Source organism: Tasmannia lanceolata, unplaced genomic scaffold, assembly GCF_043159265.1.
Source record: "Tasmannia lanceolata isolate RefF3 unplaced genomic scaffold, GAP_Taslan_0.1 ptg000008l, whole genome shotgun sequence".
Classification (NCBI taxonomy): domain Eukaryota; kingdom Viridiplantae; phylum Streptophyta; class Magnoliopsida; order Canellales; family Winteraceae; genus Tasmannia; species Tasmannia lanceolata.
This window is the reverse complement of record NW_027518685.1, coordinates 17,509,923-17,523,506: the sequence shown is the minus strand read 5'-3', so window position 1 is coordinate 17,523,506 and position 13,584 is coordinate 17,509,923. Positions and strand designations below refer to the sequence as shown.

Genomic DNA, 13,584 nt, shown 5'->3' with positions numbered 1-13,584 from the left:
ACAGTTCATCCGTACAAATCTATTATACATCGGGTCTAAATTTAAGTTTGTTCCCTTCCTTTTGTCTAAACTCGAGGTCAAGTTTCTATCAAGTGGGAGGGACTGATGTAGGACATTAGTGGTAGATTAGGAACTTTCTTTTTATTTTTTTACTAGGATTAGTATGAGTTGTTAGCCACCATGATTACACTTCTAATTGTAGTTGCCTTCGTATTGTGATAGGATTCTAGATCTTTCTTTGACTTATTTAGGAATTGATTTTATTTTATATAAGGGGTTGTATTATGTAAGTTTCAATCAATCAATGGAATAATATCAAAGACTTTTGTCTCTCTATCTCTCTCTTCTCACCTTTTCCTAGTGGATTCTAGGGTTCTTCTTCTTCCTAGTGGATTCTAGGACAATTATCTGATCGTACGCCTTGGGTGCGATTCCACGTTTGATCCGCTGCGTTAGAACAGGGCCTAAGTGTTTAGATCTTTGAACAAGGAAGCGCCACTATTTTAAAAAAATTAAAAAAACATGCACCTATATGTAGGCACCTATGTGCGAACACCGTATAAAGTGTTAAAAAAATCACTTGGGCCTACCTTGTTAGAAGATCCAAACTGTTCATTTGTCGGGCCCCAACATAAATAGGCCTTGCCTATATCATCTCTATGGGGTAATCCTGAACTACCGAACATTAGACAGATGATGCCATATATAATCCACTACGTATCCGAGAGTTAGGATCATCCTATGGAGATGTTTTATTGGGGAAAGGCCTATTTAGGTTGGGGCCCAACAAATGAATGGTTTGAATCTGCAAACAAGGTGGGTACCAATGAATTTTCAGGTCAGGATCTTCTCCACTGGGAAATACTAATGCACGTTGGGGAGCAGCGCCACAAGGAAATACAAACGTGGGTTGGGATGCTTCAGCAGGAAATGCAAGCTCGTGGAGAGTCAACAAAATTACAATGGAGAATGGTTTTCTGGTCAGGAGGACCCAGGCTTTCAGACCAACAATTCTGGGCAAGATAGTGGACGACGACAATGGTAGGTCATCCTCCTTTGAGGAGTGGTTCATCTAGACCATCTTCTAGAGCGCAGGGAGTCTACAAGTTACATGAGAGTGGGTGCCATAAGAAGGGAACCTCGGGTGACTACTGCTCGCATGCATGGTGGGAGAGGAAGACCACAGTAGAACAATTTGATTTTGTGTACAGGCATTTTTGTTCTAAGAGCTTTGCTTATTATTAGGCTAGTTGGTTTTGATTAGTCATGTAAAACTTCTTTAGTTGGCCACATATAACTCTTCCTCCAATTTTGCTTTGTTTTGTTTTTCCCTTTCGTTTTGCATTATGCAATGTTGTTTTCTAAGCCTATGGTTGCGTGGGGATCGCTCGGAGAGTAGTGGAATAACAAGTGAAAAGGGAGGACACATGCATAGAATATGTCTAGAATTACCACTTGGAGAATAGTGGAATAGTAGTAAGTAGTGTTTGGTTGTGCAACAGTCCTCTCGGAGAATTCTGGAAAAAAGTAGGGGTGTCATCGAGAGTAAGACAAAACCTTTTTAACTACTCTTCTACCAAAATTTTAACATTTTTGTAGAATTTGGTTGGAAGATGAGGAGGGGGGACATCTATGCTATATGAGCGCCACATGGGGAAAAAAGCAATGATGATGTCCCAAACATGTTAGGGAGTTGAGTCGAGTTTCAATGAAAAAAAAACCCTCATCCCATGGAAAACAACGAAAATATTCCTACCTCATCGAAAATACCTTTTTCTCTTAGAAAATTATCAAAAGAACCATATCATATAAAATTAACAAAACAGCCCTATTTCATATAAATACAACTACTTTAAAAAATGACCAAAATGCCCTCATTTTTCATTCACCCGTACCTCATACGTATTAGGGGTTTTTTTTTTTTTTTTTTATCATTTTTTATGATTACAATTTAGTAATTTACTATGAGGTAGCGATATTTTGATTATTTTTCAAAACATAAGAATTTTGGTTATTTTCGATGAGATAATGGCATTTTGACCATTTTCTGTGAGATAGGATTATTTTCGTTATTTTTTGAGGTGGGGTTGCTCCATTTGCTGTGAGTGATGTGGATCTAATGGGGCACCCTACCATTGGGCTATTGCAATGGTGAGTCACTTCATTTTCCTCTAGGACAAGAATAATTCTAGTAGGGTTGAGCCTCTAGCTCGTTGATTAAGGGTTTGTCCTTTGACCTTGAGGTCGGAGGTTCAATTCCAGCATACCTAACCAAAAAAAAAAAAAACAGAATAATTCTAGGATAGGAAACAAAGTAAACAAATAAAAGGTAAAGTAATTCCGGATAAGCTATCCATGACAACAAGAAATCCCGGGCCAGGTTTTATTCAGGGTTAGATTATTCCGCAATCAATCATCCCCTTAGAGGTGTAAAAAGATACCATAAACAAATGTATACCAATATGTTACCATAGAAAATATGCACCAATATGTTACCATAGAAACGAATAAGAAAAACAACCACAGAGAATAATAATATGCCCAGGAAAATAGCCAATGTAATGAAGGGAATGAAGCAGTCAAAAAGACAAAAAAGACATAGGCAGCAGACAAAGTCCTAAAACAACAATACAGACTTCTATAAGAAAACCAATCTAAATCTAAAACCATCATATATCATTCTTCTAAAAACAGTAGATCCCTGTAGCATGCATAACAGAAACCATCAAAACACCCATAAAACCACGTCCAAAGTAGCAAATTCAAAACACCCATCTCCTCCCTCTCCACGTAAAACCAAGAAGTTCAATTAGTTCACCTACCACTATTTCTACTACTTATACTACTACTACTACTACTTACCAGCATAGTTACTCGCCATTGAAACCCTGAAAAGAGAAAGAAGAAGGGTCAAGAAGCCCAATGGCCGGCGTAGCAAGGCGAGGCTCAAACGCAAACCCATTAAAAAACCCTCCATCTTCACCCAGAAACGGGCACCGAGCGACCCAATTCCAGACTTTACGGTAGAAATCAAACAGCAAAAGATCATCAGATCCACGAATTGTTATCACAATGAAATCCCCATTTCCAATACATTCAAAACCACGGCCACTTTCCGCCTCTGTAAATTGTACGTAAACCGCCGGCGGCATTCTCTCTATCTCCACCCAAGTCCTCCCACAACCCTGCAATCCCCACATCCGAACGCTTTTCGGAACATTGAGCTTACTCTTCTCCACAGCAGCCACCAAAACCAACCTCCCTCGGCACTCGATCAAGCTCGGTGACCGGAGAAACCTGTTCGATTATAAATGATTAAATAACACAAACTCTAAGGCTCTGTTCATTTAAGATTATGACAACCGATTGCGAGTGCCAAACCAATAATTGGACTCAAATTTAAATGTAATTTTGAGTCCAATAACCAGTTTGGGGCTCAAATTTAAATGTTATTTTGGACTAACAATCGGTTGTCATAATCTTAAACGAACATGGCCTAAAAAGCTTAAGCTTTTAAAGTAATTGGTTGTTTCACATGGTATCAGAGCTATTGCCTTGCGGCAATGTCCTTGTTCAAAACTCAACAACTCCTTAATATTATAAATCTGCATGTACAGCCTACTCAAAAGAGGGGCAACAGGTGCTGAGGTGTAAGGCTAACCTAAAAAAGAGAAGCCACGAGGGGGAGTGTTGAACTATAAATGATTAAATAAAACTAACTCTTAACAGTTTAAGCTTTTGAAGTAATTGGTTGTTTCACAAAACCTTCGCATTGGCGCCTGAATCTTACACCACTCGTTGGACGACAATTCATAAGATAAAATACTGAAAGGACTGTAATTCATGCTATAGAACTTCCCATCCACAAAAACCATCCGACCCGATTCGAAGCTGCAAAGCCTCGGTAAAGGGCACGTCGTGTTCCAGAGCGAGTAGAACCCGCCACCATCAACGTGGAAGCTTTCCGTCGTGAGGTTTTTGACGGCAAAGGGAGAGATGAGATCGTCCCCAGCAATGACAACAGAGAGGGCAGTGTGGGACACAGTGAGACCTATGGTGGGACAAAGTCTAGGGTTTGAAGTGGGTGGTAATTGGGTGAGAGATTTGGAGAGTGGGTTATAAAGGATGAGATATTTGGGGCCCGCGTCGTCGGAGGAGAAACAAAGGAGGCCACCGGAGGAGGCCACCGGGGAGAATCCGGTGGGGATGAGAGTGAAGGAAATTTTGTACCAAGTGTTTTCATGAGGATCTAGAATGAAACCTTGGAGGGTTTGTAGGGAGGGATTTTGGTGTTTGATATAGTGGTGGGTATTTGTGGAGGTTTTTTTGTTCTTGAAGAAAATGAACCAATGAAGATTGGTTGAGAGATGAAGGTGCATTTCAAGAAAGCTGTCGGAAAAGAGGAGAGAGTACCATCTTTTACAAACTGAGCGGGCTAGGAAAAATGAAGGAGGGGGGAGGAAAGAAAGAACTCGGTCTACTAAACGGTGAGGGAGTTTGCTCCATATTCTACTATCCATCCATGGACTGGTTCTACTAGTACTAGACATGGTGGTGGTGCTGAAAACCTCCATGGGTGAGAAAATAGATTTTTGGTGTAGAACTAGCTAGAGTTTTTATATGGTGTAAGCCCGTACATTACTTTATGAAAAATACTGGACTACACCATAGGATGATCCAAACCGTCCATTTGACGGGCCATAGTGTATATAAGCTGTGCCCTCACTAAATAATTTGCATAGAATGATCCTAGCCCTATGATGTATAGAGGAATTGCATATTATGAAGACCACTCTTAATAGGAGGGCTAGGTTCACCAAATAATTTGCATAGAATGATCCTAGCCCTCTGATGTATAGAGGAATTGCATATTATGAAGATCACTGTTGATAGGAGGGCTAGGTTCACCAAATAATTTGCATAGAATGATCCTAGCCCTCTGATGTATAGAGGAATTGCATATTATGAAGACCACTGTTGATAGGAGGGCTAGGTTCACCAAATAATTTGCATAGAACGATCCTAGCCCTCTGATGTATAGAGGAATTGCATATTATGAAGACCACTGTTGATAGGTGGGCTAGGTTCATCCTATGGAAATGATTCTTGGGGCATAGCTTATATACAGTATGGCCTATCATATGGACTGTTTGGATCATCCTATAGTGTTAGTCATCGTACAGTACTTCTTGAAAAATACTGGATAATACGTGCTTACACCATATAAAATAGAGTAGAACTAGGACTAAAACTGATAAATCTCATCTGGGTTTTTGTCTTTCTTGAAGAATGGAGGTGGGTTTTGATGGATCCATCTATCAATTCAGCATTCTCTCGTCAAGGCCGAGGAAGGACGGACAAACACAGAGACTGAAAGAAAGTGCAATTTCAGATAGATAGAGAAAGAGACTTGGCAGTAAGAAGTGCCAGCAAATCGGCTGTACTTTCTTTAGTCACATACAAGATGGAAACAAACTGAACCCAAAACTCAAACCCTAGTTTTCTTTTTATGTATATGGGGAGGAGTTTTATATACTTGTCAAACTAGGCTTCGGATTTGGTTTTTCTACACCGTGTCCCAATGCAAGCAACACTGAGTTCATACGTCCAATCCCAGTGATGGCATGTATCGGCGTGAAAGAAAGAGAAAAATAAAAATACAGAAGGTATAGGACTAGAGATATAGGGGAGCTCTTAGAAAAGCTTACACAACTTTTATTTTCTCTTACTTTCCTCTTATGAACGAAACGATGTATTGTCTTTTGCTTGTAAATGGGTAGTAAAACAAAAAACGTCATACTGTAATGGAGATCACGTGAGCCCTGTCTTCTAAATGTGTCAACGTTGAGATCTTAATGTTACTGACCGGTCACCCAAAAAAAGCAGGGAAAAAAAGCATGGGAAACTTCTTCTCATGTATTTTTTTTAATGGTTGAAGAGGGGTTTTGTTTTTTTTTGTTTTTTTTCTAGCGTAATAATAGTACTTCTAAAGGCTATGTTGACTAGGTTGACTAAGTTGACTAGGCTAGGGTTTCTTGTAAAACACTTGACTGTGTTACTTGTTGGGGTTTTCTTGTAGAACACTACGATGCAATGGCCTCAAAATTATTTGCATATAATCTTCTATACAAAATGGTTTGGAGCTATTGATAGAAAATTTGCAAATAATGGTTATAGAAGTTAACTATATCATAATAGGTAGGAACTATTATGCAGCTAGGAACTCTTATGCATGATAGTATGACTTGCTTTGAAATAGGTCAACATTTGTTGAACTACTTAGGCCTTGTTTGTTTTGGATTTTGAGAATTGAAGGTCCTACTTCTTCTATAAGCAGGCCTGTCCTTACAAACTACTAACAAACGGAATGCTAAAAAACTGTACATTGGAATCACCAAAGTCCAATAATCAGTTTTGGACTAAAAATCAATTCTCAAAGTCAAAAACAAGCAGGGCCTAAAGCAGCAACGGTTCAGCCCACCAACAAAGAAGGATGGTCACAACCCCCGGTTGAAAGTGTGTTTGTTCTGCTGTAGAATCTCACATTAACTAACTAATGGCCTAAGTAGTTTCTAAAATGAGGCCCTGTTTTGTCTTCTTTTCTTAAAATGAGAAAAACACCCCTTTTCTATGCCATGTGGCTCTCAGTTAGGATACATGCCGGTTTCCATAGCAGTAATAAAAATATACGTATCAAGTGAACTGTTTAGATCAATCAGATAGGGGACCCACTATGCCTCCCCATATTACAATGAAGTCACCACCTACTCAAGCATTCATACTCAATATAGTATCCTTGTCGTCTAATTCATTTTTTTTCTAAGGTAATTAAGCATAATTTTATTAGAGAAAAAGAAAATCCAATCCCAAGCCCATTATGCAGGACTGCGCCTAAGCTACCCAACCAACTTCCAAACAATGTGTTAGAAAATAGGGATGCTAAACTGAATAGGGATGCCAACTTACAAAAACACAGCCCAGGGGAACCCCATTGATCTATACCACCCAACTTTATTTATTATTCTTTTAATTTTGTATTTTCAGTACACAGTTGGGCAACGTGGATCCAATAGGGCACCATTGAGGATGTGGTTTTAAAAGGGAGCCCCTCACTTTAGCATTCCTAGTTACTAAAATTGGAAATGCTTAGCTTACAAGAGTCAACTTTTATGCTACTTAATTTCAAAAAGATACTTATTGGGCTCCACTAGCTGTCTTGTTTACGTGATCAGAACAGTATTATCCAAATGCCTTTGAGAACACCTTGATCAGATGATTTGGGCCCTAGATCCAGCTTTGTTTTAATGTTCTCTGCCAAGAAAAGCTGAACCATTGATTTTTTGTAGTTCGGTGAGCCCTTAAAGGTGGTTCAAGTTACTTTTATTGGAAAAGCAAGAAATTCTAAAAAAAAATAAAAGGGAGATCTCTCTCAAAAATCTTAAAACCTAAAAAAGGCTTCTTTTTAAATGATTAAAAGGTCCCTATTTTTTGTACAGATGGCAACATTGAGGTGGCTGTTAGGAGCATTCTTAAACAAGCGTGTCTTTGTATTGCTTTATTACCGGAGAGGAGACAGCCTCTGATTGTCAATTGAAGGAGATATTTGGTTTGTGATCCATCCATTGTAGGGCCCAACAGAGGTTTGGGATCACCAAATCGTTGGATGCAAACACTGTATTTCTGAAATGAAGATAAACAATATATAGTCGCATCATTTTCTTCCCTTGTAGTGTAAAAAGAGTAGTCACAAGACTCATGACTCATAAGTTTGTCATTACTCACTCGGGATTTGGTAGCGTCCATCGCAGAAGCCATTTCGCAGACCGTCCTGTTGCATGAGGGAGCAGCCACCTCAGATGAATTAAATGAATAAGACATAATCTGAGCCTATGTGGCTGCTCCTTCATGCAACAGATGCGGGTATGTGAAATGCCTTCTGGGATGGACGCTAGCAAATCCTGAGTGGAGCAGCCACATAGGCTCGGATTTTGTCTTATTCATTTAATTCATCTGAGGTGGCTGCTCCCTCATGCAACAGATGCTCTACGAAATGCCTACTGCGATGGATGCTAGCAAATCCCTACTCATAAACAGTTAAAGAGTTAAAACACACAGGAGAGAGTGGACTGAAGAAGAAAGGGGGCAAATTTATCACTTCCAAGAAAATAGAAACCTGGGGTGTAGAATCCCCACACGAGGATAACAGAAAACACAAAATCAAATTTAATGTCACCCTAAACTAGATAGAATTTCTGTAATAAAAATCAGCTTAAAATCCAATTGTAAAAGAATAAAATTACAACATAAAAAGAACTAATTTTGTTAATTTCCTCAGAAAAGTGGCAGCTTAATCTGCAAGGAAGATCCCTTCTGCTTCTTAAAACGTTTTGTGGCAGCTCTTAACATCTTACTCCATCCCTGGAAAAACCCAAAAAAAAATAAAATAATAAGAAGAATTTAATAAGGAAAGTGAAATGGGAATTTAAATAAATTCTCTAATCAAGCCATGTATACTAAACAATAACAACCCTCCCCTAAAAAAGCGGAGTTTCTTGATGGGGTTTTCTCAATTCCCACAACAAAATCATTGATAGTATTTATAAGTTTAATTGATGAAGGATCTAAAATCTTCAATAAAAAAAATCTAGGGAAATTACCTTTCTAGGGGCTGATTTCTGAACAGGACTCTCAGAAAAATCCAAGCCCTTCTTCTTCGTGAAACTCTTTTTGATTTTCATATTCACCATCTTGAACTTATCTTCCAATATTTTCTCTAACCCATCAGCCACTTTTCTTCGTTTTCCCACCGGGGTAGCAGAAATCGAGCAGTGCCCGTGACGGACTAAGGGAGACCAGATCCCGCTCTGCGAGTGATCGAAATCGAAGAGCGGACTCCCGCTATTGAGACTCTTTTTTAGCTTCATATTCACTTTCTTAAACTCATCTTCCAACATTTTTTCTGACTCTTTTTCGAGTCTTCTTCGTTTTCGGACAGGAGAATTGGGAGTCGAACAGTTTCCGTGAGGGAGTAATGGGGACCAGATTCCGCTCTGGGAGTAATCGAAATCGAAGGCTGAATTATCTGGGAATTTGGAGAGGAGACCTCGAGACATTGATGGATCGAGATACTCCACTATTATTACTCGTTCCACTATCATTTTCTTTTGTTCTTCTCTTCTTTCAGGGAAATTTGGCAAGAGAGAAAGAGAGAGAGAGAGATTGAAGTATGGAGAAAAGGGAGAGGAAAAATAGTTAAAAAGGGAGAAGAGGAAGAAGGGAGAGAGAAAGGAAACAATTAACGGTACATTTTTCAGTTCTGCTTTTGTTTCCTTTTTGTAAAAAAGAGACCGTTGTAAATTCAAATGTGTTTGGAGTATTCGTTGACCATACTCTCACCTACACGTGGCATCTCTATGTTCTGATTCGAGTCGTTGATTATAGTCCTAGTGAAATGATCGTAACCCCTCGAACAAAGAGGAATTTTTGAGGCCTTTGCAAAGAAAGATAAACGCCTGTGACCCTTGTTGGTGCCCACCAGATCAACGGTTCATTTGTGATCCAAATGGAACTGCTAAAGTGATTTGGTTGGTCAGGATTTTTAATTGTTATCAAACCATAGTGGGGCCTATTTATTATAGGAGAATTTATATGATGGGTGGTCGTGAAAACACGTGAAGTCTAAAAAAGTAGATACGGCCCACTTTTTTTTTTATGATCTAAACCGTTCATCTGTTTGGGCACAACGTAAATAGGGTATGCCCAATTATCATTTCCATAGGATGATCCTAACCCTCCGATCTGAACTGATATGAAAATGGAGATTTCCAAAAATCATTTATGGAATCTTCTACAGATCGGAGGGTTAGGATCATCCTATGGAAATGATTTTTGGGGCACAACCTATTTACGTGTTGCGCTTTTTTCAGGCTTCACGTGCTTTCAAGGCCACCCATCGTATAAATTCTCTTATTATAGAGTCCACCAAACAAAATAAAGAGTCTGAGAGCTTCTCCTTTTGCTTCTTTTGCCCCGTACGCCTTTTATCCATGTTTACTAGTTTTCTACCTTCTTCATTGTCCAACTTTTTCATTTAATTCTTGTTCAGTTGCCTTGAACACACACTACCACTTTTGATAATAACAACCAAAAGCCTCGCACCTTAAATGTCACCCCACCTTACTTTAAGACACCCAAAACTCTATACTTTATCTTCCTTTTCATTCGACCAATGCTCCCTTTCGCTTTCATTTTTCTATTCGTTACTTCGTATTCTGAGGATTCCATCCCTTTCCCAACATCCAAACTCATCATTGGTTTCTAAAATGGCACCAGTAAGCCCCACAAAAACCCCTCATGAGCCCCTCTCCTTCCCACTCAAGATAGGGAATTATTATATCCTCACTCCCAAGATAGGAAGTGAACAAGGTTTTAAATTTCGACCGAAATCCGAAATTTTGGTCCGAAATTTCAGGTTTCTTCACGCGAGTTTAGCTGCCTTCCTTACGATGGTAGCTCAGCAGCTCAGTAGCTTTGTAGCTCCGTAGCTCATTCGCTTATTAGCGAGTAGCTCTTTTATGATATGAGAATTGCTTTCTAACGCGCATAGGAAGCAGGCAAAAGAATAGGTATCAATTCACACATTACACTATATAACCGTACAGTAACGCTATTACGCACTAATACGCGCTAAACTAGTCACTAATAGAGCAATACGCGCTATAGTCACGAATATAGCAATACACACTAATCGAGTAATCGCACTAACCCGATTGGTCCAAGTAGGGGTGCAAATTTGGCCTTGTCAGCCCTGACCCGCACTGAGCCCGAACAGGGTCAGGGTTGGATTTTCCAACCCTGAGGACAGGTCAGGGTTCATTTTTTTAGACCCTGACTCAGGTCAGGTTGGGTTCTAGGTTAATGCCTCGGGTACCTTGACCCGGCCTGACCCTAAGTTTTCTATTATAGAATTGAACCATTTGTGCATGTTTCTTTTGCTAATGTTTTCTATTATCTTGGATTGATGTTTCTTTAGATTATTATTATCAATTGTCTCTGTTGCCCGTCATGTTGTTGAATTCATATTGTCTTATTTTGTTCCCTTTCTCTGTTTATTGATCATTTTGTTCTATATGATAAGTGGTTACTTTATTTTTGGCACTCTTAACAGGTATTTGCATTAGGGCCAATTAGGGCCAGGCCGGCCCTGCCCAATTAGGGCCAATCAGGGCGGGCCAGGGCCAGTACTGAGCCCTGTAGGGCAAGCAATGGGTTGAGGTTTTTCGGCCCTGACTCAGGGTCAGGGCAGGTCAAGGCTGAGACAATGGGATACAGGGTTGGGCTAGGGTTTTGAAACCCGACCCTGTTGCAGCCCTAGGCCCAAGCACCCAATGCGTCTCTGTCGCGCCTATCGTACAATTGTCTGATTGACCGAAATTGGGTGAAGTCGAAAGTTACAAAAATTCGATCGAATTTCGTTTTCCCGAAATTTCGGGCAAATTTAAGGAATATCTCCAAAAATTCAGTTTTTTATTCATTATTTAATATTATCCCGAAATTTCAGCCAAAATTTCGCCTAATTTTATACATAATAAAATATTACTTTACTGTATTTCGATAGATTTCATCTTAAATTTCGGTTTCGGTCAGGGTCGAAACGCATTCAACTCAACTCAACAAAGCCTTTGTCCCAAACTATTTGGGGTTGGCTAAATGAATCCTTTAGAAAAATTTCATGAAGAAGGTGAAAGGAATCTACCTGGCTCTAATCCTGACTCTGTTGGGTTCTTCTGCATGGATCATTTTCTTCCATTCTATCATATCCAAGGTCATGTTCTTTGTTATGTTCCTAGCTAGCAAGTCTTTCCTCATTGTTTCTACCCAAGTTGTTTTTGGTTTGCCCCTACCTCTTTTTACTCCATCAATTTGGCACAAGTTGCCTCTTCTCACCCGAACATCCAAAGGCCTACGTTGGATATGTCCAAACCATCTTAAGAAGTGTTCTCTCATCTTCTCCTCAATTGGTGCCACCCTCACCTTTTTACGAATGTCTTCATTTTTAATTCTATCTAACCATATGTGGCCGCACATCCATCTAAGCATTCGCATCTCCTCTACACCCATCTTATGCACATGCTGCTTCTTGGTGGCCCAACATTTTGAGTCGTACAGCATGGCTAGCCTCATAGGTGTCTTATAAAACTTTCCATTCAACTTGAAACACATGGGTTGCCAAAACGCATTCCCAAACCAAAATTTAAAACCTTGGGAGTGATAATCTGCGTAATGTGGCCTATTATATAATATTCTCGGATTTGGTAGGGAATCTCACTGAAAGGCAATTCGCGCTTTCCATGAGATAACAGCAACCTCACATGAATTAAATGAAGACAAAACCTGTTTAAAAGTGAGCCTCTGTGGTTGTTCTCTCATGCAAAAGTCAGCCTTGAAATGACTTTCCGCGAAGTTCCCTAGCAAATCCCTGATTAATTATGGTGCATATAGAATAAATTAAAATGGGTGCAACTCAGGTCAGGTTCAACCTAGAAAAAATTCGGGTTGAGTTCGGGACGGGGACGGGGTCGTGTTGAGTTTCCCAAACCAGGTTGAGTTCGGGTCGGGTTCAAGCAACCTGACATTTTGAATTTTTATTTGGGAAAAATACACTTAGACGCCCTTGGGGTTTATGACACATTCAACTTAACCCCTAATGTTTAAAAAGTTACAAGTAGACCCCCTGTGGTTTCAATTTGTATAAGGTAGGCCCGTTCCTCCACAGATTGAAGGGTTAGGATGATCCGATGGAGCTGATTTTTTGGGCACACCCTATCTATGTCAGGGCTCATCAAATAAACGCTTTGGATCTTCCAAACAAATCCAAACAATGTGGGGCCATACCCAAATCCAAAACACTACCAAAAACACAGTGGGCCCACATTGTTTGGATGATCCAAAGCGTTCATTTGATGGGCCCTGACATAGATAGGGTGTGCCTAAAAAATTAGCTCCATCATATCATCCTAACCCTTCAATCTATGGACGATTCGTCAACTGAGGGGGTCTACCTTACACAAATTGAAACCACAGGGGGTCTATGTGTATTTTTCCCATTTTATTTTATAAGCATAAAAACTCGGGTTGGATCGGGTTGAACTCGGGTCCGGTTGGAAAAAAGGGTTCCTCGGGTTGGGTCGGTTCCGGACTCGACCCAAGTTGCACCCCTTACTTAAAAATCTGGATGAAATGTGAGGGTGTGATTGCGATTAGGGGTGCAACTCGGGTGGGTCGGGTTCAGGTGGATGCCAACCCTAACCCGACCCAAGCAACCATTTGGTCAACCCGATCCGACCCTTTTTGCCAACCCGAACCCGACCCAACCCGAGATTTTTAGCTTAAAAAAATTAAAAAAAAATTAAAAAGTCGGGTTCACCCGGGTTGGGTTGCCCAAGCCCTTAACCGGAACCCGACCGGAACTCAACCCAACCCGATTTTTTCCCGGGTTGAGCCCGCCCAAGTTGCACCCTATTTATTTGCGATACAAAGTAACCTGTCGTCGTGGCTCATTTTAGATCGACTTCTTTATCTTTT

General features: G+C 40.1%; 2 protein-coding genes across 2 annotated transcripts; both read right to left on the bottom strand.

Moving 5' to 3' along the window:
* Positions 1-2,870: 2,870 nt before the first annotated feature.
* UFO (F-box family protein) lies at positions 2,871-4,574 on the bottom strand. The gene is made up of 2 exons (XM_077386196.1): positions 3,766-4,574; positions 2,871-3,297 (listed from the first exon to the last, which is right to left on the bottom strand). Exons 1-2 carry the CDS (start codon positions 4,572-4,574, stop codon positions 2,871-2,873), a joined length of 1,236 nt encoding a protein of 411 aa, XP_077242311.1.
* A 3,553-nt stretch (positions 4,575-8,127) lies between these two features.
* On the bottom strand, positions 8,128-9,295 carry LOC143883331 (uncharacterized). Its single transcript, XM_077386689.1, has 2 exons — positions 8,658-9,295; positions 8,128-8,418 (listed from the first exon to the last, which is right to left on the bottom strand). Exons 1-2 carry the CDS (start codon positions 9,156-9,158, stop codon positions 8,332-8,334), a joined length of 588 nt encoding a protein of 195 aa, XP_077242804.1. The 5' UTR covers positions 9,159-9,295; the 3' UTR covers positions 8,128-8,331.
* Positions 9,296-13,584: the final 4,289 nt, after the last annotated feature.